The sequence below is a fragment of the Lonchura striata genome, chromosome 35 (genome assembly GCF_050655825.1).
Source record: "Lonchura striata isolate lonStrDom1 chromosome 35, ASM5065582v1, whole genome shotgun sequence".
In the NCBI taxonomy this organism is placed as follows: domain Eukaryota; kingdom Metazoa; phylum Chordata; class Aves; order Passeriformes; family Estrildidae; genus Lonchura; species Lonchura striata.
In genome coordinates, this window is record NC_140737.1 from 9,819,223 (window position 1) to 9,844,123 (window position 24,901).

The 24,901-nt window shown below is 55.9% G+C and overlaps 1 protein-coding gene across 1 annotated transcript in view; it reads left to right on the plus strand.

The window, feature by feature from the left end:
• LOC144246558 (uncharacterized) overlaps positions 1–24,901 on the plus strand; it is a 215,167-nt gene that overhangs the window by 171,720 nt on the left and 18,546 nt on the right. Inside the window, exon 4 of the mRNA XM_085565020.1 lies at positions 1,953–1,955. Within this exon, the coding sequence (XP_085421146.1) occupies positions 1,953–1,955 (3 nt within the window). The remainder of the gene's footprint in view (positions 1–1,952; positions 1,956–24,901) is intronic.

A 24,901-nucleotide genomic window follows, 5' to 3' on the forward strand; every position in this document is an offset into this window, starting at 1 on the left:
GAGGTTCATGACTGTGTGATTGTGCAGGTGCAAAAATCAGGACTGGAAATTAGTACACCAAAAATACAGGAAATTGCACCTTGGAAATACCTGGGATGGAAGATCACAAAACAAACAATAAGGCCACAGAAACTGAAAGTCAACACAAAGGTCACCAATCTCCAGGACTTGCAACAGCTTTTGGGGGAGATAACTGGATGAGACCGATCCTGGGAATCACCAATGATGACATCTCGTCGTTGCTCGACCTTTTGAGAGGGGACAATAACATCAAATCTCCCAGAACTCTGAGGCCTGAAGCAAAAAGAGACCTTGAAAAGATCACAGACATGATTCAGCAGAGACAAGCACATCACTTTGTAGAATCATTGCCTTTTCATTTAGCAGTGTTGGGGGAAACAGCACAGTTATATGGGTTGATTTTTCAATGGGATTTGTCTCAAATGGACCCTCTTTTGTTGATAGAATGGGTTTTCTTAGCTTACAGGCCCTCAAAAACAATTCTCACAGATCTAGAAATGGCAGCACAGATTATTATTAAGGCGAGAACCAGGTTGCTGACAATGTCAGGCAGAGATTTCTCAGTTATTCATGTTCCTTTGAAAAAAGTGTATTTTGAATGGGCGATGCAGAAATCACAGGATTTTACAATTGCTTTGTTAGGTTATCCGGGAATTTGTACAGTTCATTTTCCAGCTCACAGGATGCTGAATGCGAAAGTAAGTTTCAGGGAAAAGCCAAAAATAAGCCAGGAACCAATGGATGGGGTGACAGTATTCACTGATGGTTCGGGAAAAACTCACAAATCAGTAGTTACATGGCAAAATTCAAAAACAGGGGAGTGGAAATCAGACATAAAAATGGTACAGGGTTCACCACAAATTGTGGAATTGGCAGCAGTGGCCAGGGTTTTTCAATTGTTTCAGGAACCTCTCAATCTGGTCACAGATTCAGCATATGTTGCAAATGTGGTCAAACGGTTAGAGGGATCACTTTTGAAACACACTGACAATGAAATTTTATATTCATATTTGTCATGCATGAGGACAATTCTGGAAAATAGAGAACATGAATATTTTGTTACACATATCAGGGCACGCTCATCACTCCCAGGGTTCTTAGCAGAGGGAAATGCTCAAGCAGACAGACTCACAATGACCATATCTCAGACATTGCCGGATATTTTTGAGCAGGCAAAATTGAGCCTTGCTTTTTTCCATCAGAATGCACAGGCATTGATGGAATCCTTTTGCCTCTCCAAAAGTCAGGCGAGGGAGATCATCAATGCTTGTCCAGACTGTCAGCTTGTGCAGCCTCCTGCGTCTACAGGAGCTGTCAATCCAAGGGGATTGCAGAGTCTTCAGCTCTGGCAAGCTGATGTCACAAAATACCCATCTTTTGGGAGGCTCAAAAATATCCATGTCTCAGCTGACACATTTTCAGGGGCGATTTTTGCATCATTACATACAGGGGAAACCGCAGAACATGCCTGCAGACACTTTTTACAAGCATTTGCATCACTCGGGATGCCACAAGAAATAAAAACAGATAATGGTCCAACTTATACAGGCAAGGTGCTTGACAAATTTCTGAAAAAATGGGGAGTGAAGCACATTTTTGGTATTCCTTATTCTCCCTCAGGTCAAGCAATCATTGAAAGAACACATCACACCCTGAAATCCCTTTTGGATAAACAGAAAAGGGGAGAGGCAGGCTCAACACCTTATATGCAGCTGAACAAAGCTCTGTATGTATTGAATTTTTTAAATGGTTCTTTCTCAGAGCCCACACCACCAATTGTCAGGCATTTTACAAACAGTGCACAAGCAAAGTAAAGGGAAAATCCTTTGGTTTTGATCAGAAATCCAGAATCAGGACAAATTGAAGGTCCATTTACATTAATAACTTGGGGCAAGGGTTTCGCTTGTGTCTCCACAGAGCGAGGACCGAAGTGGGTGTCGGCGAGGCACGTGAAACCTTTTCGGGTGCAGACGCAGGTGGACGCGGACCCGAGGAGCAAAGAAGAGAGCACGCAGACGGAGGCAGACAAGGACGCTGCAGACGTCTCGTCGGACAACGATTGATTATTCAGAGACTTGGGGTTTTTTCAGGGAAATTAAGTGTCATTTGAACATTGCTGCATTGAGGGGTTTTTCACAGAGGTTGGGGACATGGACATGGAGTTTAGACAGGCAGTGTTCATGTGTCTCATTCTCTTGTCTGTTGCTTTGGACAATGAGACAGACTTTCCCATGAAACAACTGAGGGAAAATGTGTGGGAAACTTTGGCAAAGGCAGCGGGTCTGGACAGTATTTGTCTGACTCATTCAAAGCCAGGGAAACCATTTTCAACATGTTTGGTAGGTGTGCCAGTGAAGGAGTGGCCAATTCCAAAAAATATCCCTCCAAAGGTTTTGAAAACCTTTTCGGATCCTGTGGAAGGGTGGCATGTTTGGACACAATACCTTCCTGTGGCTCACCTGGAACCCCCAGAGTTAGACATTTTTGGGTCAACAAAAATGAAATACTGTATCAAATTTAATCCAGTGGGAGTGGCAAAGACAGATAATCACACAATAGATGTCACTTCGAATCAGTCTTTTTATAAAAATGCATCATCCTGGTGCAATTACACCAAGGTGACAAGAAAAGCATCCCTTCAACACCCAGTCACTTTACCAAAGGGAGTGTTTTTGATTTGCGGGGACAGAGTTTGGCCTGCTATCCCTTCAAAAATCAAGGGCAGTCCATGCAGCATTGGGGAGCTCTCATTGATAACGCCTGATTTGAAAACTTTAAAGGAGCAGACACGCAGGGGAAAAAAGATCCCTTGATCAATATAGTCCGAATTGTGATGATGATGTTTATACCTGGGACAAGGCTCAGAGAATTGCAGTTGCAATTTTCTCGCCCCAAACATCATCGGGGGTGGCCTTGACACAATTGGACCACATAGCTTGCTGGTTGAGCAAACACAGTCGTGCCATTTCGTCTGCACTGAGTGACATGTTAACAGACATCAGCAGTGCAAGACAGGCAGTGCTTCAAAACCGGGCAGCAATTGATTATTTGCTGCTGTCACATGGGCACGGATGTGAAGAATTTGAGGGGATGTGCTGCATGAATTTGTCCGATCATTCAAAATCCATTCATGAAAATATAAAACAAATAGAAAGTAGTATCACCAAGTTGAAAAAAGTAACAGGGTCCTGGTGGGATGATTTCTTTAACCTTTTTGATCTCTCACTAGTGTGGAAAGAAATTTTGAAAATAATATCTTACATTCTTATAGGGCTTGTAGTTCTTCTGCTTGTCATGCCATGCATTTTCATGTGTATTCAAAGGGCCTTGAACAAAGTGGCAAAGCAGGTGTTTTTGGTTCAAACAGGGAGGGGAGATGTGGGAACTCAAAATGTCTCTCAGACATTTTTAGAGGTTCCAGGCCGTGGTCAGACGCAGTCTGGACCCGGCAGGCAGCTGGATTTAGCTGTGATTTTGAGTTTGAACCATGGAATGAATTACCAACTTTGAAGGTGGAACAAGCAGTCACAAAATGCTAGATAGTATAGTAAATGCAGTCACAAAGTAGAGGGAAAATTTTTTTGGTAGTGTGCAGGGGTGTTTTAGTGCATGTACAGGGGGTTTTTTACTTTGTATATGGGGGGTCAGAAGTTCTAAGATGGAGGAAAGTGGGCTGAACCCATCCTTCTTCTTTCTTCTTCCTTACCTCCATGTTCTTGGTGATGTTGGCACTCACAGATTGGTTTAGAATAGAAAAACACTTGGTAACGTAGGTAATAGGTATTGGGGAATAATTGTAAACATGTTATATGTAATATATCTTATAAAAGATAGCAGCAGCCCTGAGCGGAGAGAGAGAAGAAGAAGACACCAGACAGTCAGGGTGTCAGGAGTGTGTGCCTCTCTGCCTGGGCCGCTGACCAAAGGGCCGCAGCCCGAGAACCTAATCTGTTAGATAACTAGCAATAAATCGTCTTGAGACCGAGCAAGAAGAGGGTGCGGAGTTTTTCTTTGGGAACACGGGTTGGAGGAGAAGCTTTACCACCACACGAGACCCCAAACCAAACCCGGGGTTCTCACACATGGGTCCCACTGAGGGACAGGACTGAGAAAGTGTCCCCAGGTTCCAGTCAGAGCACAACACTGGAGGCACTGATGACAGCTGGAGACAAGCAAGGGAAAGGTGTCTCTGGTGCTGAGCAAACCTGGATGTGTTTCAGGAATGCAAAGGGCACAGGCCTGAGCCCCAGCCCCTGGCAAGGCAGATCCTGTCCCTCCCTCATTGCTCAGAGCTCTTCCCGGGATGGGCACTGGCATGTGGGGATGTGCAGTGCCAAGGGCAGGACCATGGGGCGGCCCCTGCCAGGCTGCTGAGCAGGGACAAGGAGGCACTGAGGCCCCAGGGCTGCAAGGGTCACTTGTCCCCTCGTGGCCTCAGGCCCAGGGCCAGCAGCCATGGCCAAAGGGCTGCACAGGTTGGCTCTGTCAGGGCCTTGCAGCTGCTGCACATCCCTGAGCCCTCTGCAGCCCAGGCTGTCCCATGGTGTCCCTGCCCTGCGCCTCTGTCCCTGCAGGCTGTCGTCACCCCCGGCTGCCCCACCTCGCTGGCCCTTCCTTTGCTGGCAGCTCTGCCTCCTGCTGCCCCTGCCTGGCCACACAAAGCCTTGGGCTGCTCCAGGCTCCTGCTGGGGACGTGCTGCACCACAGCCCTGCCCTGGGAGGGAAATTCCTTTCTCCTCCTGGGTCCAGTCTGGCTTTCCCCAGCTGCATTTGTGGAATAATTTCTCTCCCTGCCTGATTCCCACTATGGAGAAAAGCTCCACCATTTCGGAATCCACCTTTCAAACCCTGCCAGGCCACTCCTGATCTGTCCTCAGTCTCTTCACAACTGAGCCCAGGCACATCAGCCTCCATACATGGGTTATGTTCCTGAGGCCTGCAAAACCCAGCTCGGGAGATCTCTCGGCCCTCTCCAAGGTGTTTGCAAAGGAAAACCTTCTGCTCATATCACCAGAGGCCAAGGCCAGGCAAAACTGTCTGTCCTGGCAGCTTTTGTCTGGGAGCAATCCTAGGATAGATGGAATTTTGGCGGCCACATTCCAGTTCCTGCCATGGCCCCTGGACAAGAGGGTCAGTTCTTTTCTGCAGGAAGGAAGGCACAGAGCCCCAGTGCTTCTGAGGCAACTGAGATGCAACCACCAGAGGCCAAGGCCAGCCAGAGCTGGAAGGTTTTTTTCTGGCAGATACCCTTGCATACAGGAAATTTTTTAGGGGAAATACCAATTTTGTCCATGGGTGTCTGAAAAGAGGGACAGTTCTTTTCCATAGCAAGGAAAGCACGAAGCCCCAGTGGTTCATGGGCAGATGAGAAGCAGCCCTTGACATTCCAAGATCAGCCAGACCTGTCAGGTGGTCCCTGGGAGGCCAAGCCTGCCAGACCTGTTCCCTGTTCCCCTCATTCCATGGAGCCCCACAGTGTCCCAATGGTCCCTTGCTTCCAGGAGGCCCTGAGGTGTCACAATGCCCCCTTGGTGACACCAGGCCCTGAAGGGTCGGAATAGTCTCCATGGTTCCACAAGGCCCCACAGAGTCATGGTGGTCTCTGGGTTCCATGGAGCCCTGCAGTGTCACCATGGCCCCAAAGTGTCACAATGGACTCCATGGTTCCTCCAGGTCCTCACTGTGCCACCATGGTCTCCACAGGAAGGGAACAACCCAGCCCCAGTGCTGCAGGGGCAGATGAGCCACAGCCACCAGAGGCCAAAGGCAGCCAGATCAGATGGTGCTGGCAGATTTTGTCCTTGGATATAGGAAATTTTAGAGGTGGAATGCCAGTTTCAGACCTGGCTGCCTGGAGGAGAAGGACAGTTCTTTTCCATAGGAAGACAAGCACAGAACACCGGTGTTTCAGGGGCAGATGAAAGGTGACCATCAGAGGCCAAGGGCAGCCAGACCTCTCTGTTCTGGTATTTTTTTGTCTGAAAGCAACCCTTGGATATAGGGAATTTGGGAGGTGGAACCCCAGTTTCAGCCATTTCTGCATTGTTAAGAAGGATGGTTCTTTTCCATAGGAAGGAAAGCACTGAGCCCCACTGTTGCAGGGGCAGAAGCAGAGAGAGAAGGCTCCTGGGAGGCCGGGCCAGCCAGACCTGTTTTTCCTAGCAGCTTTTGTCACTGAGAAATCCTTGGACCTAGGGAATTCTGGAGGAGGATTCCAAACTTTGGCCACGGGCATCTGGTCAAGATGGATGGTTTTTCCCATAGGAAAGAGAAGCGTGGAGCCCAGGTGTTTTGGAAGGAGATGAGAGGTGGTCACCATAGGCCAAGAGAGCCAGACCTGTCTCTCCTGGCACCTTTCATCTGGGGGAAATCCTTGGATATTCAGAATTTTGATGGTGGAATCTCAGTTCTGGCCATGGGCACCTGGGCAGGAAGAAGAGTTCTTTTCATCATAAAGGAAAGCACAAAGCCCCAGTGTTTCAAAGGCAGATAAGGATCAGCTCTTTGGAGACCAAGGCCAGCCAGACTTGTCTCTCCTGGAAGCTTTCACCTGGGAGAAATCCCTGGATATAGGGAATCCTGGAGGCGGATTCCCAACTTTGGCCATGGGTGCCTGGATGTGAAAGGTGCTTTTTTCCCATAAGAAAGAAAAGCACAGGGTCCCAGTGTTTCACAGGAAGATGAGAGGTGGCCCCTGGGTGCCCAAGCCAGCCAGGTCTGTCTGTCCTGGCAGATTTCATCTGGGAACAATCTTTGCATAGAAGCAAACTAAGAAGAGGAATCCAAATTTTGGCCATGGGCACCTGGAAGAGAAGGACAGTTCTTTCCACAGGAAGGAGAGCACTGAGCCGCAGTGCTCCAGAGGCAGATGAGCAGCAGCCCTGGACATGCCAAGGTCAGCTGGACCTGTCAGGTGGCCCCCAGGTGGCCCAGCCAGCCAGGCCTTGATGCCTTGAGAGGCCACCTAGAGCAGAGGCTGGACAGTGTTACAGGAGTAAAGTGGGGATTTATTAAAAAGGCCTTCAAAGGATTCACCTGGGCAGTACAAGGGCATGGCTGAGGGTACATCCAGGATGGACGCCAGGTCACACGTTTTCACAATTTTGTAAGATTTGTTTCATTTCCATATTGGGGTTAATTGTCCAATTACACCTTCAGATTATGCAGTCCCACCCTCCCAGTCTGCTCTCCTACATTTGCTGCTGTTTTCACTTTTTGGGCCTGAAGCTGCAGCGGTGTCTTTGGTTCTCGGGCAGGAAAAGGATTGTTTTGTCTGACTGCACTGTAAGAGAACTTGCTGACACTCTACATGAAGTTCAGAGTTACAGACTGATACAGCACAGAATTGGGAAAATATGGAAGCTAAAACTTAAGGCATCAGCCTGTCCCATGTTCCCTTGGTTCCATGGGGACACACTGTCACAATGGCTCCTCGTGACACTCTGGGCTGCACAGTGTCACCCTGGGCCCTTGGATCCATGGGAGCTTCCCAATGGTCCCCTCTGATTCCACGAGGTCCCCACAGTGTCACAACTGATCCATGGCTCGATGAGGTTCCCCAGTGTCTCCAGGGTGTCCTTGGACCTGCCTTGTCACAACTGACCCATGGCTCCATGAGGTTCCCCAGTGTCACCGTGGTCGCTGTCAGAGGCTGGATGAGATCAATGTCCCCAGACACCTTGGCCTGAGCTGTCAATCAGTCACACAGATGGGACAGCGCTCACCCAGCTCTGAACACCTGAGATATCAGAAGTCCCAGCTGGGGGGAGGCCCACGAAGGCCCAGGGGCTTAAAACCAAGGAGCACAAGGTCAGCCCCTGGTATGGACTCTGCCTTCTCCTGGGGTTTGTGTCTCACCCACACTGGAGCCCCGGGAGCTCGGAGCCACATGTGTGTCTTTCTGTGGAGCTTCTGTCTTCCTGTCTCTCTCTCTCTTTCCTCTTCTTCTAATGCTCTTTATATGGAACATTTGTGGGTACCTGAACAACTTCAGTGTTTAGGGCTTTCCAGGCTAAATGGGCTGAGTTAATGAAGTTACTGCTATGACAAGTGATTTAAGTTGGATTGGATTTGTATTAAACGCTTTTCCAAAGTTTCTTGTTCTTTTGTACTTTGCCAGTAATATTTTGGTGGTCCCGAATGGGTGCTGAGGGCACTTGGGGGTCCCGGAGGGTCTGGGGGACACTGATGGGACAGATGGGGGCGGTACCGGGGTTCTGTGGAGGGCGGGGCATGACGGGCGTTGTAGTCCCGGCTTTAATGGGGCTCTATGGGGCCGCAGAGCATGACGGGAGTTGTAGGCAAAAGAAAAGATGGCGGAGCCCCCAGGCCCCGCCCACAAAGCCATGATCCCTGGCGCTAATTGGTTGAGGCCGTGATGGGCGTGAGCCTCGGCCAATGGGAGGCAGTGCGAGTGGGAACAGCCATTCAACCCCTCCAGTCCCTCCCAGTACAGCCCAGTTCATCCCCAGCACAGCCCAGTACAGCCCCAGTGCCCCTCCAGTCCCTCCCAGCACAGCCCGGTTCATCCCCAATACACCTGAGTTCATTCCCAGGCCCTCCCAGTCCCCCCAGTGCCATCCATATCCCGCTCCAGTGTCCCCCAGCCTTCCCCACAGCGTTCCCGCCCATTGCGGGGCAGCGGCGCAGACGGAATGTCCTGCGGCCCAAACCTCCTGCTCCTGCCACACAGCGCCAGCCTTCTCCCCTCCTCCTCCTCTCCCAGCACGGCACAAATTCCAGCTCGGAGGAAGCTTCCCCAGAGAGGGCTCCGGCTCCTGTCTCAGCCCGAGTGTCCCTGCAGAGGAACAGGGCATCTTTCAGGCACTTCCACAAGCTCAGGGTTCCCATTTCCTGGCGAATCTGGGATGCCGGGGGAGAACGCCGGGGCATGGCCGGCCCGGGGCGCTCGGGCGGCGCTCGGGGCCGCTCCTGGCCCGGGCCGAGCGCTGCCAGCCGCGTCCCGCCCGCAGGGAAGGCGCAGGAGGCCCGGCAGGAGCGGCCCCGGCGGGTTCGCTGCTGGGCAGCGGCGGCTGCGGCGGCGGCTGCGCGGCCACGCGGCTCTCGGACGGCGCCCGGGGAGCGGCGGGGCCGGCGGCGGGCACGGAGGAGGGGAAGGAGGAGGAGGAGGAGAGAAGGAGAAGGAGGAGAAGGATGGGGCTGTGCGGGGCAGGCGGCGAGCTCAGCCCGCTGCTGCCCTCGGCTCGCAGGTGGCCATCAAAAGGGTGCCAGGGAACCGCGTCCGGCGCCGGGGCGAGCTGGTGATGAGCCGGGCCAGCGGCAGAAGCCGGGCCGTGCCGGGCGGGGCTGAGCCGGGGCCCGGCAGGGTGGGAGCTGCCAGGACGCCTGGAGGGAGAGCGGGCGTGGGGCCAGCGCAGGGCGCAGAGCATCCCGGGCTGGCCGAGGGGTTCCCGACCCCCGGCACGGCATCAGCCCCACTGACGGCATCGTGCTCCTCCCGCAGCCCCACGGCACCAGCGCAGCCCTGGAGATCGCGCTGCTGGACAAGGTCTCCTCTGGCTGTGCTGGTGTCATTCAGCTCCTGGAGTGGCTTCAGCTCCCCGACAGCTTTGTGCTGGTGCTGGAGCATCCGGAGCGGTGCCAGGACCTGTCGGGTTTCCTGGCGGAGCGGGGGTTCCTGCCGGAGGAGGAGGCACGGGGGCTGCTCCTCCAGGTGCTGGAGGCTGCAGCATCCCCCTGATGAACTGTGTCTGTGTTCCACAGGAACCCTGTCCTACAGCCCACCAGAGGGGATCCACCAGCAAGGCTACCACGGCGAGGCAGCGACGATCTGATCCCTGGGCCTCCTGCTGCACCACCTGGTCACGGGGAAGCACCCGTTCAGGAGGGGCCAGGAGATATCTGGGGTCAGATCTTGTTCCCAGGATGGCTCTCTCAAGGTGGATCCTCATCTCTGGCCTCGGGAGCAATACCAGTGCTGGGAGACAGCAGCAGCTCATGGGCATTCTGGTCTGGCAGCTGCTGAGGAGGTGGCACATGTCCTGCTCTCCTGCTCTCCTCCAAACAGAAAATCCATGGGGAAGTTTAGGCCCACCTCTAAGCACACCCAGCATGGCCTGGGCACGGGAAAAGGGGGCAACTTCTCCAAATGACTGGTGATTTCTGGTTTCTCTCCCCAGAGTGCCAGGATGTCATTAAGAGGTGTTTGTCCATGCAGCCCTTGGACAGGCCATCCTTAGAAGAGATTTTCCGTGATCCATGTTCCTCTGCCCTAGAAGATGGGAGAGATCCACATGCACAGTTGGATCCAGGGGCCTGGCAGGTAACAGCTCCACACATCTCTTGGCACTAAGTAGCAAAGCCAACCAGACAGGTTTTGTCCTGCCTGTAGCTCTGAGCAGGGGTCAGCAGGAGGGAACACAGCTCATGGGCTGTAGCTGAGCTGGAGACCTGGTGTGGCAAGCACTGGTGGCCAACATCCCCCTGGTTTTGCCTGCCATGGTTCATGGATGGCTGGGGCCCTGGGCAGAGCCCTGACAGCCTGGTCTGGCCCAGGGAAGAAGGAGCCCCTGGAGAAGCTGTCCCAGGTGGGGCTGCTGCTGGGGACAGTGAGGACACAGGGGAATGCTCCCAGATTTAGGCATTGCACAGCCTGGCCGGGAACCAAAGGTTCCCCCTTTGCTGGGGCGGATGCAGCTGATCCTTCAGTCGTCTGCCAGGCTGCTTTTGGCAGGGCTGGGGGCATGGGCTGGGGTGGGTACGAAATGGGAGTGGGCTCCTGGCCCTGCCAACAGCCCTCAGCACCCACTGTGCCCCAGACTGGGGCTGGGCTGGGGCAGCCAGCCTGACACAAACAAACCCCCATGGTGGGAGCAGAGGTGGGACTCCAGACCCTGTGCAGGGGCTGCTTTGCTTTGCAGGCAAAGGAGGGCTTGGGCTGCTCCACTGCCCTTGTTTGCTTTGGGATCACCATGGGGGCAGTGCAGGGGAAGGGAGAAAGCCTGGGATTCCCTCCCCCATGGTGGGTTTTTCCCTGGCACGCAGGGGTTGGGCCTTCCTTAGGCCCCTGACAGAGATAAGATCTTTGACCTTTTTTCTTGTTCCCCTTTTTCTCTGTAACCTATTTTCCATAATTTGATGTTTGTCTTTCTAGAGGAAGCGTTTCAGGTGGAGTCCAGTCTGGATCAGGACGTGCTTGGGAGCAGCTGCAGAGTGGATGGGCTGTGCCCTTGGAGAAGGCTGAGGGCATCGTTTGGGACCAGCTTTTCTTCCAGCGGGGGATGGCGTGAGGTGGGTCCTGTCTGCTGGGGATGGTGGGATCAGAGCTCTGGGGAGATGGCAGCGAGCACAGGAGCGTCCTGCTCTGGGCAGCTGCTGAGGGCTGGAGGTGCCATGGCTGGCTGCAGGCTGGGCACATGTCCTGCCCTCCTGCTCTGCTCCCAAAGGCAGCAGTGATGGGCAGCTCTGGGCAAAGCTCTGGCACGGCCAGCATGGCCTGGGCACCACGGGCGGCTGGGACAAGGGGACAGGAGCCTTCAGCTGACAGGGCTTTCTGGTTTCTCTCCTTGCAGCCGGGCTCTGCGGGTGCTGAGGCTGCTCTGGGCTCTGCCAGGGCCCTGCTGGAGCTCAGCACGGGGCTGCAATCAGCCAAAGGAGAAATGGGGTGCCCTGCAGCACAGACTGGCTTGAGCATTTTAGCAATACAGCTCAAGAAAACATGCAGCCACCCAAAAAATAAACTTGTTCAATAACTTCTGAAATGAAATCAATCTGGGATGACCCCAAATGACTTTTTGCAGCTTGCTCAAGCAGTAGCTCAGCCCTTCTCTGAACTGTTCTCTCTTCTCCCTGCCTTTTACATCCCAACTGCTTCCTCTTTTCCCCCAGTGAGTTCCCAGCCTATTCCAGTCTCCATCACACTGTTCCCTTCCTTGGTGCCCCTCGCCATGAGGAAGGCCAAGCCCCAGGCTAAGGGACTCATCCTGTCACTGGCTGAGGAGCAGCAATGTCTCAAGAGGTCTGGTGGGATTTTAGTGTCATTCAGAGCTGCTCTCCAGCCCCCAGCTCTCCTCACTGCTGAGTTCCCGCTCCTTTTTCCTCGTCCTTGCAGCAGAATGAGCTCTGTGAATCCCCTGGAGCCTCCCCACTCTTTCCAGCCCACGCACCCACCTCAGCTAGGCTGAAGCTGCAGCTTCTCTGTCTCCTCTGGCACACCAGTGCAGTCCCCTGTGCAGGGAGCCCCAGCCCCAGAGCACAGCACTCAGCAGTGCAGTTGGGGCTGGAGCAGCTGCCCTGCAGCCCTGCCTTGGCTCTTTGTGGCAGGGAATGCTCCCTGTTTGCAGCTGTCCCTGCAGGATGGCCCCAGGGCAGAGCCCAGCCGGGCTCCCACTGCAGCCCCTGAAGCTTGGGGCAGACAGTGGTCCCAGAGCTGAGGTTCACGGGGAGCTCCTGGAGCTGTGCCTCGCACTCTGTTGCCGTGTCACCGTGCAGGCTGGCTTGTACTGGGTGAATGTACCAGCCCTGCTTTGACTGACAGGGGCCGGGCCCATCACATCTCTCCCAAGGCTGCAGGCATTGCCCAGGCCAGAATCTGAAGGGGCACAGAGATCAGAGCAGTGAAATCATCCAGACCGGGTTTTCAAAGGCCCTTTAGAAGGAAGGGCTTGAGAATAAACGTGCTCTGTTTGCCACACAAACATAAGGGTGAGTGGTCTCTTTGGCTCCAACCCACTTTCCTCCCCGAGCCGTTACCCTCTCCCTCACACGTCCCCCTCGTGCCTTCCCACTGCCTTGTCCTGTCAGGGCTCCCGCAGCCCCTCATCCCTTTGTGGCCCCGTCCCCTCAGGGTCTCCCCAGCCCGGCCAGCCTGCCCGGCAGCAGCGCCACAGCCCCACAGGAGCTCCAGAGGAGCCCCACCAAGAGGCACCTGGCAGCCCTCAGCAATCCAGCCAGCAACACACGGGCAGGAGGACACGGATGGCGCTTCCTGCCTGGGACAGGGCTTGTGGCCATCTCCAGGCACCGCTCTCACAGTGATCCCCACAGCTCCAGCCCCTGCCCATCTGCTCTGTGGGCAGCACAAGGGCTTCATCAGAGCCACCAAAGGCCAAGGGGCTTCTGGCCATTTTCCCTGCAACCCTGCAAGCCTGGGCAGCTTGCTGAGCCCAGGAACCCTTTTCTCCCTCTTCCCCTCAGCCCTGCAGAGCCTGGACAGCCAAAGAAAGATCCTGGGAGTCTGTCTATAGCAACACATCCTATATTAACATGCTAAAGAAAAACAAAAAGAAAGAAAAGAACAATCTTAAATAAACAAAACATTCCTGCTGGCTCAGGTGGCCCCAGCAGACAGAGCCTCTGGAATCAGCTCTGTGCAGAGCTCCAGCAGCGCAGCCAGCCGAGCCTCGACAGACGAGGCCATCTCCTCCATGCCCTGCAGAGCCGATCACGCAGGCTGTCAAAGATGGAATATGGAGCTCTCTCTGCTTCCTGGACGATGTATGGTGTTTGAACTGCCAGGCTTGCGACGTCGACACTGATGTCATTTTCCATGCCTTCAAGGGCTGAAAGAGAGAGGAACAGAGCCATGGTCAGTTCCCACATCTGAGGGGACCCGAGGGGACTCTGTGCCAGGGCCATCCCAGCTGGCTCTGGCCATGGCCAGCAGGGAGCAGGGACCAGCTGGATCAGCCCAAAGCTGCTGGCCACGAATCCCCCAGGTGCCCTGAAAGCTCTGTGTGCTCTGCCCACGCCAGCCCTGGTCTGCACAGGGAGCAGAGCCCTCCGCAGCCGGGGCAGGGCTCGCAGCTCCCCCGGCAGCCCCCGCTGGCAGCCCGCTGCCCTTGGTCACCCTCAGAGAGGAGCTGGAGCTCTTCCTTCCTCCCCCTCAGGTGCCGCCCGGCCGTCCCTGGGAACACAGAGCCTGTCAGGCCCAGGGCACAGCTCCCTGCCAGCTGCGCCGCCAGCCCTGTGCCCACACGCCCTCCTGGCCCAGCTCGTGGCTCACCCATGAACCTGACGGCCGCCTCTCGCAGGGGCTCCTGTGGGCTCTGCAGGTAGGGCAGGGCCTGGCGCAGGTGCTCGGCCACGCTGCTGCTGTCCTCTGCCAGCTGGAGAGAGCGGCAGGAGGGAAGGGTTGGCCCCGCAGCCCCCCGGGCCGGGGCTCCATGGGCACCCGGCTGGGGCCGCAGGAGCCTGGAGCAGAGCCCGCGCGGCCTCGGGCTGCAGCAGCGGGCAGGGGCACAGCTGCCAGCCCGCACACCGAGCACCGCGCTCAGGGGCTGCTCCAGGCTGGGGCTGCGGCTTCCCGGCCCTCCTTACCAGGCACTCGGGGAACTGCCACAGCTTCTGGTTCTTCACCAGCTGTTCAAGGTCCCTCCTCCTGAGGAACTCGGCCGCACAGAGCAGTGTTTCCTGAGAAGCCTGGAGAGCAGCAGAGACGCGGAGATGGCCCCACAGCCCAGGGCGCAGGACCCCGTCCCTGTGCCAAGGCCAGCAGGAGCTGCAGCCTGCGAGGCGCCAGGGCAGGGCCAGCCCAGCCCCTGCCAGGGGCCAGCGGCAGCTGCCGAGTCCTCACCTCTGCCACTCGCTGGTTCTCATCGTGGCAGTGGAAGAAGAGTGGCACCAGGCTCTGGCGCACATGTGCCTTCAGGACCTTTTTTTCCTCTTCTGGAAAAACATCCAGCATCTCCTTGAAGATAAACATGGAGCACAACTGCACCTCGCTGTCCTCCTGTATGGATGGGAGGAAGAAAGGCCTCAGCGTCAGCTGCTTCAGGCCCACCTGGGCACAGCCTGTGAGTGCACAGGGCACAAAGTGTGCGGGCAGCACCCGCTGGCCGTGGCTGGAGGCGTAGAGCCTTACGTTGTCAAAGAGTGGCAGGAGCGCCTCAGCCAGCTGCAGGGCGAGGGTGCTGGTTACTGGGGCACCATTGCACAGGAACAAACCCCTGAGGAGAACCGTGGTCATCCTGAGCATGACGCTGTCATCCTCCTTCAGGAGCTCCACGAGCCTTTCATGCAGGCTCCACATCCTTATGGCCATCTACTTGTGGAACACAAGTGTGTGAAACACATCCTGCTGCCACAGGGCCCAGGGGCCAAAGGCCTGTGCCAAAGCCCTGGGGCAGCTGCAGCAGGAGGCAGGAGAGCTGGCAGCAGCTGCCCCAGTGCCCCAAGGCCAGCCAAGCCCCAGGGACTGCCTTCCCCAGCCCCACGCTGGCAGCAGGGCTTCAGCCCCTGCGCTCTTCTCACCGAGACACTGGTGGTGCCGAGCGCCACGAGGCCTCGGAGTGCCAAGCGACGCCTCCCCCTGCACTCGCTTTGCAGGTGCTTGGACAGGAACTGCAGGATGCTGTCCCGGCACTCACTCAAGTTCAGGTGCTCCAGGATCTGAAAGGCACAGGCCGGTGACGGGGGAGCGGCCGGCGGGAGCCCAGAACCGCCCAGGGCCGGGCCCAGGCAGCAGCACAGGGCGCGGGCTCCGTCCCAGGCACTGCGGCCAAGAGAGGGCAGAGAGCCGGGAGGCAGCTCAGCGAGGCAGCGCCAGCCTTCAGCCTCACCTCCACAAGGAACGCCAGGGTGGCCAAATCCCGGCACGGCGTGTCCTTGCTGAGCAGCCCGAGCAGGTGGAACGCAATCCTGGAACACGCGGCTTCGGATGCGCGGTGCATTTCTCTGACAGGAGGAAACACGAGTCAAAGCCCTCAGCCAGCGGGGGCAAACCTCTCCCAGGACTGCCTCACAGAGGTCTGGCCTTTCTCCACCACCCTGCAAGGGGCAGCTGAGCCCTCTGGGAGGTTGCTGCTCTTGGGCACGCTCCTCTCCCAGCCTTTTGCAGCCTCCTTGGCCGTCCCTTGGTGACAAGGCCTTCTGGCCCACGGCCACGGGGACTGTGTGGGGCACCTTGGGCACAGGGCACACATGCCGGGGACAGCTGGGGAGCAGGGGGTCTCACCTGGCCAGCACGCCCACAGCACAGTGGTGGGTGTCAGCACAGAGCAGTGTGTCCCAGCCACGCTTGTCTTCCATGGCCACCACCACATCCTCATAGTGAAGTTGGCAGAGCAGGGCCTTGAGGGTCTGCTCTGCAAAGCTGTGCACAGAGCAAAGCTGAGGTTACACTGGGAGCACTGGCCCCTGCCCTGGGCACATGGCAGGGACAGGAGGACTGGCATGGAGCACCTGCTGGGGCTGGTGGCAAGACCGTGTTGCTGCTGGCATCCCTTCCAGAAGGTATCGACCTCCTCTGGCACATCCAGAGTGCTGAAGAGCACTTGGAAGAGCAGATGCACAAAGAGGCCGGGGAAATGCACGGTGACTACATGTGGCACACAGGGCAGCTGGAGGATCTTCCACATCACCACGGTTGCCTGCAAAGGACAGAGCAGCCTGAGACAGCGCTCAGTGCCGAGGTGTCCGTGTGGCAGGGCCCGAGCACAGGAGGGAGATGCCCGGAGAGACACAGGGGGAGCACCGGGCCTGGTGGCCCTGGAGCTGCCCCGAGGCCAGGTTTCAGCCCAGCGCCTGAGGCAGGGAGACGCCGTGGGGGAGGGAGGATGGAGAGCTGCTGGAGAGGTGGCCTTGGGGCCAGCAAAGGCAGAAACTCACAGCCAGGGCAAGGACAGCCGCGTGGTCCCCATCGGAGGTGCACGTGCTGTGCTCTGGCCAGCTCCCCAGCACATCGAGGAGCACGAGCATGGCCGGCTCTGCAGTCCTCAGCGAGCACATGATGTTCTTCCACATGGCCAGAGCAGCTCTGTGGGGTCAGAGCTCTGTCTCAGAGGAGTCTGGGACACAGCAGCGTGGCCTGGGCGGCAGCGGGGAGCTGAGCTGCTCTGCCAGCCCTGCCTCTGCCCACTGCCCCTCACTGGCAGCACGCAGGCAGCCCAGCCCTGTGGGCACTGGCCCCTGAGGGGCAGGGGGAAAGCATGGCAGCCCTGGCAGGGGCCAGGGCTGGCAAAGGGAGCAGCCAGAGGGCCCTGGAATTCTCTGTGTCAGACACCTGGGACAGGCTGCACAGGGGGAAGGGCTGCTGAGCCCTGAGCCCTCTGGGCAGGTGGGCCCCGTACCTGTCACACAATGGGGCCACACGCAGGAGAGCCATCACCACGTCAGAGGGCTGTGCCTCTGTCAGATCCAGAAGGGGCCTGTACAGATTGTATTCAGGAAACTCATTGGCCACGAGCCACTGGTGGATGAACCTCACCATGGCGGGCACCTGAAGAAGGAAGGGGAGACTTGGAAAGCTGCCGGAGGAAGGAATGTGCCCAGCTGCCCCAGAGAAGTGCTTCCCTTGCCTCCACACTGCCATGGCCTCAAAGGCTCCCAGGGAGCAGCAGGTGTGGCTTGGGAGGCCAAGCAATTGCTGGGAGAAGAATAGCCGGGCCACAGGCTGCTTACTTGCTTTGGGCTGGAAGGACCCTCCTCCACAAGCATATCCAGCAGGGCAGCACTGGTCTTGGTTTTGAAGATGGGAGAGTACGCTCTGAGCACGGTGCCCATGGCGCTGCTCTCTTCCTCCCGAATCCTCTTCATGAATTTGCAAACCATCTGCAGCAGAAGGGCAAGAAGCCCGGGATGCTGCATGGAGTGCTCCGAGCACAGTGCTGGGCTGAGCAGTGCCAGCAGGCCCAGCCCAGGTGGGGATGGCTGCAGGTACCTGCGCTGTTCTGCGGAAGCGGCCCCGGGTGCGTTCCTGCTCTCGTGTGCGCTGCACGGCTGCACCTGGCAAAGAGCGAGCGCAGCCCGAGCTGAGGGGCTGCGGGAGAGGCCGGAGAACACAGCCCAGCCCTGCGCTGCCCAGGCAGGGACAGCCCCGTGACGGCCCAGGGCACGGAGCACGGCTGTGGGGTGTCTGCCCGGCCCCTATTCCAACCTGTCCATGGGCATGGCCCCAGGGGATGGCATGGCATGGCATGGCATGGCATGGCATGGCATGGCATGGCATGGCATGGCATGGCATGGGGCCAAGCTGGCTGCAGGCACCAGCCCTGTGGCCCAGCTCTGCCACTCACCCTTCTGCCGTGGCTGGAACTGCTCCACCTCTTTAGGCTGCTCTGCTGGGGCAGATCCAGGGCCTTCTATCTCCTCCTTCCCCCAGGCCAGCTTGGGCCCGCTCGCAGGTCTGTGCTCTACGACACTGCCTGGATTCATGGCTGCTTGCAGAAGGTGAAAAGGAAAAGGTCCAAGTCAGCAAGTGCTGCAGTCATGCCTTGAGGGCACCTGCAAGAGTGAAGTCTTGGCAAGGCTACAGGACAGCAAGTCCTGCACTCTGGTCCTGGGGGCTCCAGCCACAAGGACAGGAGACTCCTGTCAAGGGCAGTGAAAAGCAAATGCCATGGTCTGCCCTCAAGGGCAGCTGCAGAAGAGATGCCTCGGGAAGGCCAGGGGTCACCAAGTGCTCTGGTCTGGCCACGAGCTCACCTGCAGGAATAATACCTTGGGAAAGCTCTGGGTCAGCAAGGAACGAGTGTCTGTGCGAGGGCTCCTCACAGCACTGCTCTCTCGCGTCCTCTCTCGTCGTGTGCACCGAGCACTGTGGAGTGTAACTGTAACTTGTAACTGCCAACACCTCTGCCAGAGCGTGTCACCAAGGGCCCTTGGAATCCCTGCCCCGTTCCATTCCATGGTGACCATGCTGCACCGTGTCACCAAGGGCCCTTGGAATCCCTGTCCCGTTCCATTCCACGGTGACCATGCTGCACCCTGTCACCAAGGGCCCTTGCACTCACTGCCACCTGCCCTGGGGCCACCCCCAGCCCCCCAGAGTGGCCCAGGTTGGAAGGAATGCCTTGCCCCAGGTGTGTCAGACAGCCCAACAGGATCTTTAGGAAGGGCTCAGCCCATCAGCAAACGCTGCCCTGCTCTGCGGGCTCAGAGCAGCAGGAGCCCCCGCAGCTGCCGACGCAGCCGCGGCGGGAAGGGCACGGGGCCTCCACAGAAGCTGGCACGGCCTCCTTGGGACACGTCCCACATGGTGGCCATCCTAAGCACGGCCGTGGGACACAGACCAGGAACGTGTGGGCCAGGGCAGGAATGCTGCTCTGAGCCCTGGGGCCCGGGCAGCGCTGACAGCAGCAGGTGAGGCACAGTCCCCGTCCAAGCAGAGTTCCCCCGAGCCCTGGCAGCACCGGTGCCCGTCTCCTGCCCAGAAACCTGTGCCCCAAAAGGGCTTCTCTGCCAGAGGGCAGCCAAAGCTGGTGTGCACTGGGGGCTGTGCTCCGTCCTACAGGGGCTGTTGGGAGCAGCACCTGGAGCAACTGGTGGCAACACTTGGTGAGTGTCAGATGTTGTTGCTCCTTCCTGGGATGATTTTTTCATGGAAGGGATTAGCAGCAGCACAGAAACACCAACAGCTACTGAACTTCACAGGACAAAGAGACTCCACCAAAACACTGTCATGTTTCCTTGTGCTTTTGTGTCTTTCTTGCACTCTGAAAGAAGAAGAATTGGCCCAAGCCCTGCTATTCAAATCTCCAGCTGCTGTGTGTCTGCCTGTGGCAGCTCACTGCAAACACAACTGGCTGCCTGCTCAGCTGGGCAATGGACAGCCACAAACAGGGAGGGCCCTGGTGAACATCTCTTTGGTCTCGTGGGGCAGCGAGGGCACAGGAGACAAAGACTGCTCCTCCCGAGTTCATGGGGCAACAGAGAGATTTTATTTCCCAAGCCCCCCCTTACACAGGGCATTTGAAAGACCAGGCCTGGAAGCTCTCATTGGTTTGAGCTCCATGCCCCTTCAGGTTCTGGCCCGTGAGGTGCCTGCAGTTTTGGGAGATATTTGATTGGTCAAGACCCCTGTCAATCATGGTAACACCTCACCCTTCTTTTCTTTATAAAATTCTGTGTATTGTTCTCTGTCACCCATCTGCAAGGGCCCTTTGCCAACATGGTGACAGAGGACAGCGTGCATCTAATTTGCACTGGAGCTGCAGCATTCCCCTCCAGGAACTGTTAGGGGAGAACTCAGGCCACAGGCATAATGCTTCTTGGTTACAAATTGAACTTATCTCTAAAAGCAGAAAGCTATTTAACCCTGAGCCCATTTAACCCTTAGAGAAAAACCCAATTTTAAAAAACAACCTTTAAGCACTTGATCCCTTGGGGAAAATCTGAACTCCCAGAAAACAATCTGTAAACAGAAAAACTGTTTGTAAACATGAGAAATAATTTGTAAACAAATCAAGTCCTTATATGAACTGTCCATGAGGCAGGTGATCATTTGTAATGCTGTCTGTGGTTTCCAGTGTCCATATTTTAGGCAGCTGTATTGTACTGTTGTAGGATTTATTGTAAAACATGAGAACAGACTCAGAGGGGAGGAGGGTGTACCTTCAATCCAACCCCTTTCCCCTTTTTTCGTTGTCTAAGAAATAATAATAGGATTAGAACATGGATTTTGAATACTATTAACTTATGCAAAATTTCATCCACGTTTACTGATAATATTTTTCTTTACCAGCCAGGTTCAGGGTGAAGAACTTGATTGGGAGATGTTTTGATCAGGGCAAGGAACTTGGTTGGGAGACATTTTCTGTATTTCTATTTTTTCTAGTGCAAACCATATACTTTTTTCCCTTTGTTCAAAGTTAGAAATTTTGTTGTTGACTTTAATAGCTGACTTTTAAAATGATGACAAGTGGCAGAATTTCAGTGAAAAAACTTTGCAACTGCAATTTGCTTATGATAAATCGATGTTCTATGTGTACCTCAGTGGATATTCTTTGAATCATACCAGTTTATCTTGAAACAATGCAAGAATAATTACTAGAATATTAAGAAAAGACATGTTAATACACATACTAGGACATCTTTAAGACAATGATTTACTGAAATATGAGTATCAATTTAATATCGATATCCAACTGAGATGGACAAAAACTCTCTAAGGGTTTAAAGTTAGAAAGTGTATGTTTATTGAGACAGCCGGGCAGTACATGGGATAATTCCCTAATGCACACTGCAAAAATCACAGGTATTACAAAGCTTTTTTATTTGCAGAAGTCTTGAATACACAAATATGAATGCATATTCATATCCCTGTCACTTCCTCTGCTCCGCTTCATGTGCTAATTGGCAAAAAGGCAATTAAGCATGTGTAGTTCTGTTCCCTGAAATGAGTTGGGGGTCCATTTTGGGGAGGGGTCTCCAAAATGAAGAAGCAAAATAAGTCTTCCTCGTTCTGACCTTTCTGCCTTTCCCATGCATACGTGACAAATGAATCTTTGCCGTTTTCCTGTGCTTAATGGATCCCTAAAGTATGGGAAGTCTGCAACTGTTTTTGTGCCCCTGAAATCTATCACCAGGAACGGGGCTGGGATGTGCCCTGGTGCCTGGGACATCATCAGGAGCGGGGCTGGGATGTGCTCTGGTGCCTGGACATCACCAGGAGCAGGGCTGGGATGTGCTCTGGTGCCTGGGACATCACCAGGAACGGGGCTGGGATGTGCCCTGGTGCCTGGACATCACCAGGAGTGGGGCTGGGATGTGCCCTGGTGCCTGGGACATCACCAGGAGCGGGGCTGGCTCTGATTCTCTCCGGTGCCTGGGACATGACAAGGGGCGGTGCTGGCTGGGGTTTGTTTGGTGCCTGTGCAATCCCAAGGGCAGTGTCACAGCGGGGCAGCTCTCAGTGTCCCCAGCAGGTCACAGTGTCCAGGGCAGCCCGTGCCAGCGGTCACTGCGCACACGGGGCAGGCTGGGCTGGACAGGGGACGGGGCAGAAACGCTGCCCCGGGACTGGGGTCTCCCCCTGCCTCTGGGGCCCAGCCCCTGCTGGGAGCGCCTTGGGCAGGGCACGGGGCTGCTGCTGGGCCAGGGGGACAGGCCATGCCCCCTGTCCCCTGCTGCTGGGCCAGGGGACAGGCCGTGCCCCCTGTCCCCTGCTGCTGGGCCAGGGAACAGGCCGTGCCCCCTGCCAGCTGCCCAGGCCCCTCTGATGCCTGTCCCTTGTCCCTGTGGCTTCTGTCCCCACCACTCCCCACCACCTTCACTCCCTCTGTCAAAGCCCCACTCAACCCCTTCACAGTGACCTCTGGAAAGAATGAATGAAGGAAAGGAAGTGTTGTCTGTTCACCCTGGCTGGATGTCAGGCACCCACCAAAGCTGCTCTCTCACTCCCCTCCAGAGATGGACAGGAGGGAGAAAACAGAATGAAGGCTTCATGGGTTGAGCTAAGGACTGCGACAGATCACTCAGCAAATGCCATCATGGGCAAACCATTTTCAAAATTGGAGATATTAATGGAATTTTTGCTATCTGGATCAGGGCAGGATAGTGAGAAGTAAAACAAAGCTTTAAAAACACCTTCTGCCCTTTCCTCCCTCCTTCCCATCTCTACCTCCCCCCGCAGTGGGTGCAGGGAGACAGGGAATGGGGGCTCTGGTCAGTTCATCCCCGGTTGTTTCTCCTGCTGCTTGGGGAGAGGAGTCATTCCCCTGCTGTGCCAGGGGTCCCTCCTGGAGACACTTCTCCATAAACTTCTCCACGGTGAGTTCATCCCACGGACAGCAGTTCTCCACAAGCTGCTGCAGCGTGGCTCGCTCCTCCATGGGCTCACAAGTCCTGGCAGGGCCCTGCTCCAGCGTGGGCTCCTCTCCAGGGGTTTGCAGGTCCCTGCCAGGTCCCTGCTCCAGCACAGGTTTCTCATGGGGTCACAGCCTCCGCTCAGGCATCCCCCTGCTCCAGCACGGGCTCCTCCAGGCGCTGCAGGTGAATGTCTGCCCTCCGTGCCCTCCATGGGCTGCAGGGCCCAGCTGCCTCCCCAGGGACTGACCAGGGAATCTCAGGGCAATCAGCTCCAGCAGCTGGAGCAGCTCCTGCCCCTCCTGCCCTGCCCTGCCCTGGGGGTGTGCAGAGCTGTTCCCCTCACAGGTCCTCACCCTGTTCCTCCCTGCTCACAGCCACAATTCCAGGATCACCCATTTCCTTAAATCTCTTATTCCAAAGGTGTTACCACCATTTCTAACTGGGCCAGCCTTGTCCAGCAGCCAGTCTGTCCTGGAGCCAGCTGGAATTGACTCTGTGGGACATGGAGGAACAGCTGCTCTCACAGAAGCTGCTCCTAGATCCCCTGCCTTACCAAAACCTGGCCATGCAAACCTGGTATAAGTATGGTAGGGTTTTTATTACCACTATTAATTCTTATTATTTCTATTCTCTCAATTTTTTGCTATTAATGGTACAGTTGTTATTATTATTACTAGTATTTTTAGTCTTTTGGACTCTATATTAATAGTGGCTAGATTAGAACTGGAAACAAAGGTACTTCATTGCAAGTAGCGGTTAGAGTTTTGTCAGCCTCTTGCCCTGCCCTGTTCTCTGTCATTGCTGTGTGTGAAGCTGCTGCTGCCAGGCCTCCCTATTTCCCTGGTTTGAGAAATTCCATGGCATTGCTCACATGTCAGAGAGGGCTTATTCCATTCAAACACATGCTCTTAGCTCTTCGAGTCCCATTGTTGGAAGCTTGTTTTCTAACATTGTTGACTTTCTCAGCTTCTGTTAATATTTGTGATTTTGTAACAAAATGTTCTTGGATGTGATTGTGCAAGATTCTCTAATCAGCTTCCAGTTTGCTCTTGGGTTTCTTACCGGTGTGTCCAAGCTGAAGGCAGCATTTTGGGTGGGAGGCTTCAGCGGGAGCTGGGATTGTCTCGGCAGCAGCTGGTTTTGCAATGTGAGAAGCGCTGACAGAGATTCCGTGCGCTGAATATTCCGCCTGGTTGGAGCCGCAGTGCCCGGCTGGAGGGAGCCGCGCCGGGCGCTGCGGGTTGTGCCGGGCCGGGCAGCGGCCGCAGCCCCGGCAGGGCCCGGCCGTGGACACGGAGCCTTTGCTGGGCAGGGCTCGGCCCTGCGGCGCCGGGCGGGCGGTGCCGCTCCCGCCGGGAGCCTGCGGGAGCCGGGACAGCGAGAGAGCCCGGGCCGAGCATCAGCCCCGGGGCACGGCCCGGGAGGGGGCACAGCCCGGGGGTCCCGCAGAGCCTCCCTGCTCCAGAGCCGCGCCTGCCGCAGCGGGGCAGCTGCGGCACCTGCGGGGCACGGAGGAGCCGCAGGCGGCGTTCCGAGCGCTCCTTCGGGGCAGGATTTTGTCCCGCTGCGGGGAATTCCCGCGGGCCGGGCGGGCAGGGGCCGCTGCCGAGCGCCGCCGCCTTTCCCGGGAGCCGCCGGGCAGAGCTCTCTGCTCGGGGCTGGGAAAAACACCTTCACTGCCCTGGGAACATTTAAAAAGTTTAATACAGGACAAGAGGAGACAAGGGCCATAGAGCAAAGGTTGTTAGGGCCGGGTGCATCTCGGCACTGAGCCAAGAGCACACGCTTATCTCCGGAGATACCCCTTGAATACGTTTTCCCTTACACCAGCCTGTTGCATATTCATAGTCCCTTATGCATAGTAAACTTTTTCCCAAGCTAGTTTACATATTCCAAGAACTGTTCAGCATGGCTCCTCCTCGGTTGCACCTTTTTAGGGCATGTGTATTCCTTGGTTGTGGTTTTGGTCCTTTTTTATCATCATCTTCAGTTTTGGCCCCGGCCCACACTGCCTTCAGACGGTGAGTGCTGATGGTTGGCAGATCTGTACAGGTGTCCTCATCCTGTGCTCACTCGATGTTATCCCATCCAAGCAGGAATTTTAACACAAGCATGCTTCTATCAGCTATGGCACTAGTATGTCTGATCTTAATCAATGAACAACAGAAATAAAAACTATATAACAAAGTTATTGTAACACCACACATATAAAATCCAGTGGAATATTTGCAAAAAGCCAATATTATAATATGTATCTATAACAGGGCCAAGGGCCGGGTGCCCGCTCGGTGGCCCCGGGACAGCAGAATTTTGGGGTCCCGGTGCTGGCTGCCGGCAGAGCCCCGGCGCTGGGCCGGGGATGCGTGGGACCCTCCCGCGGTGGGGTTGGGCTGCC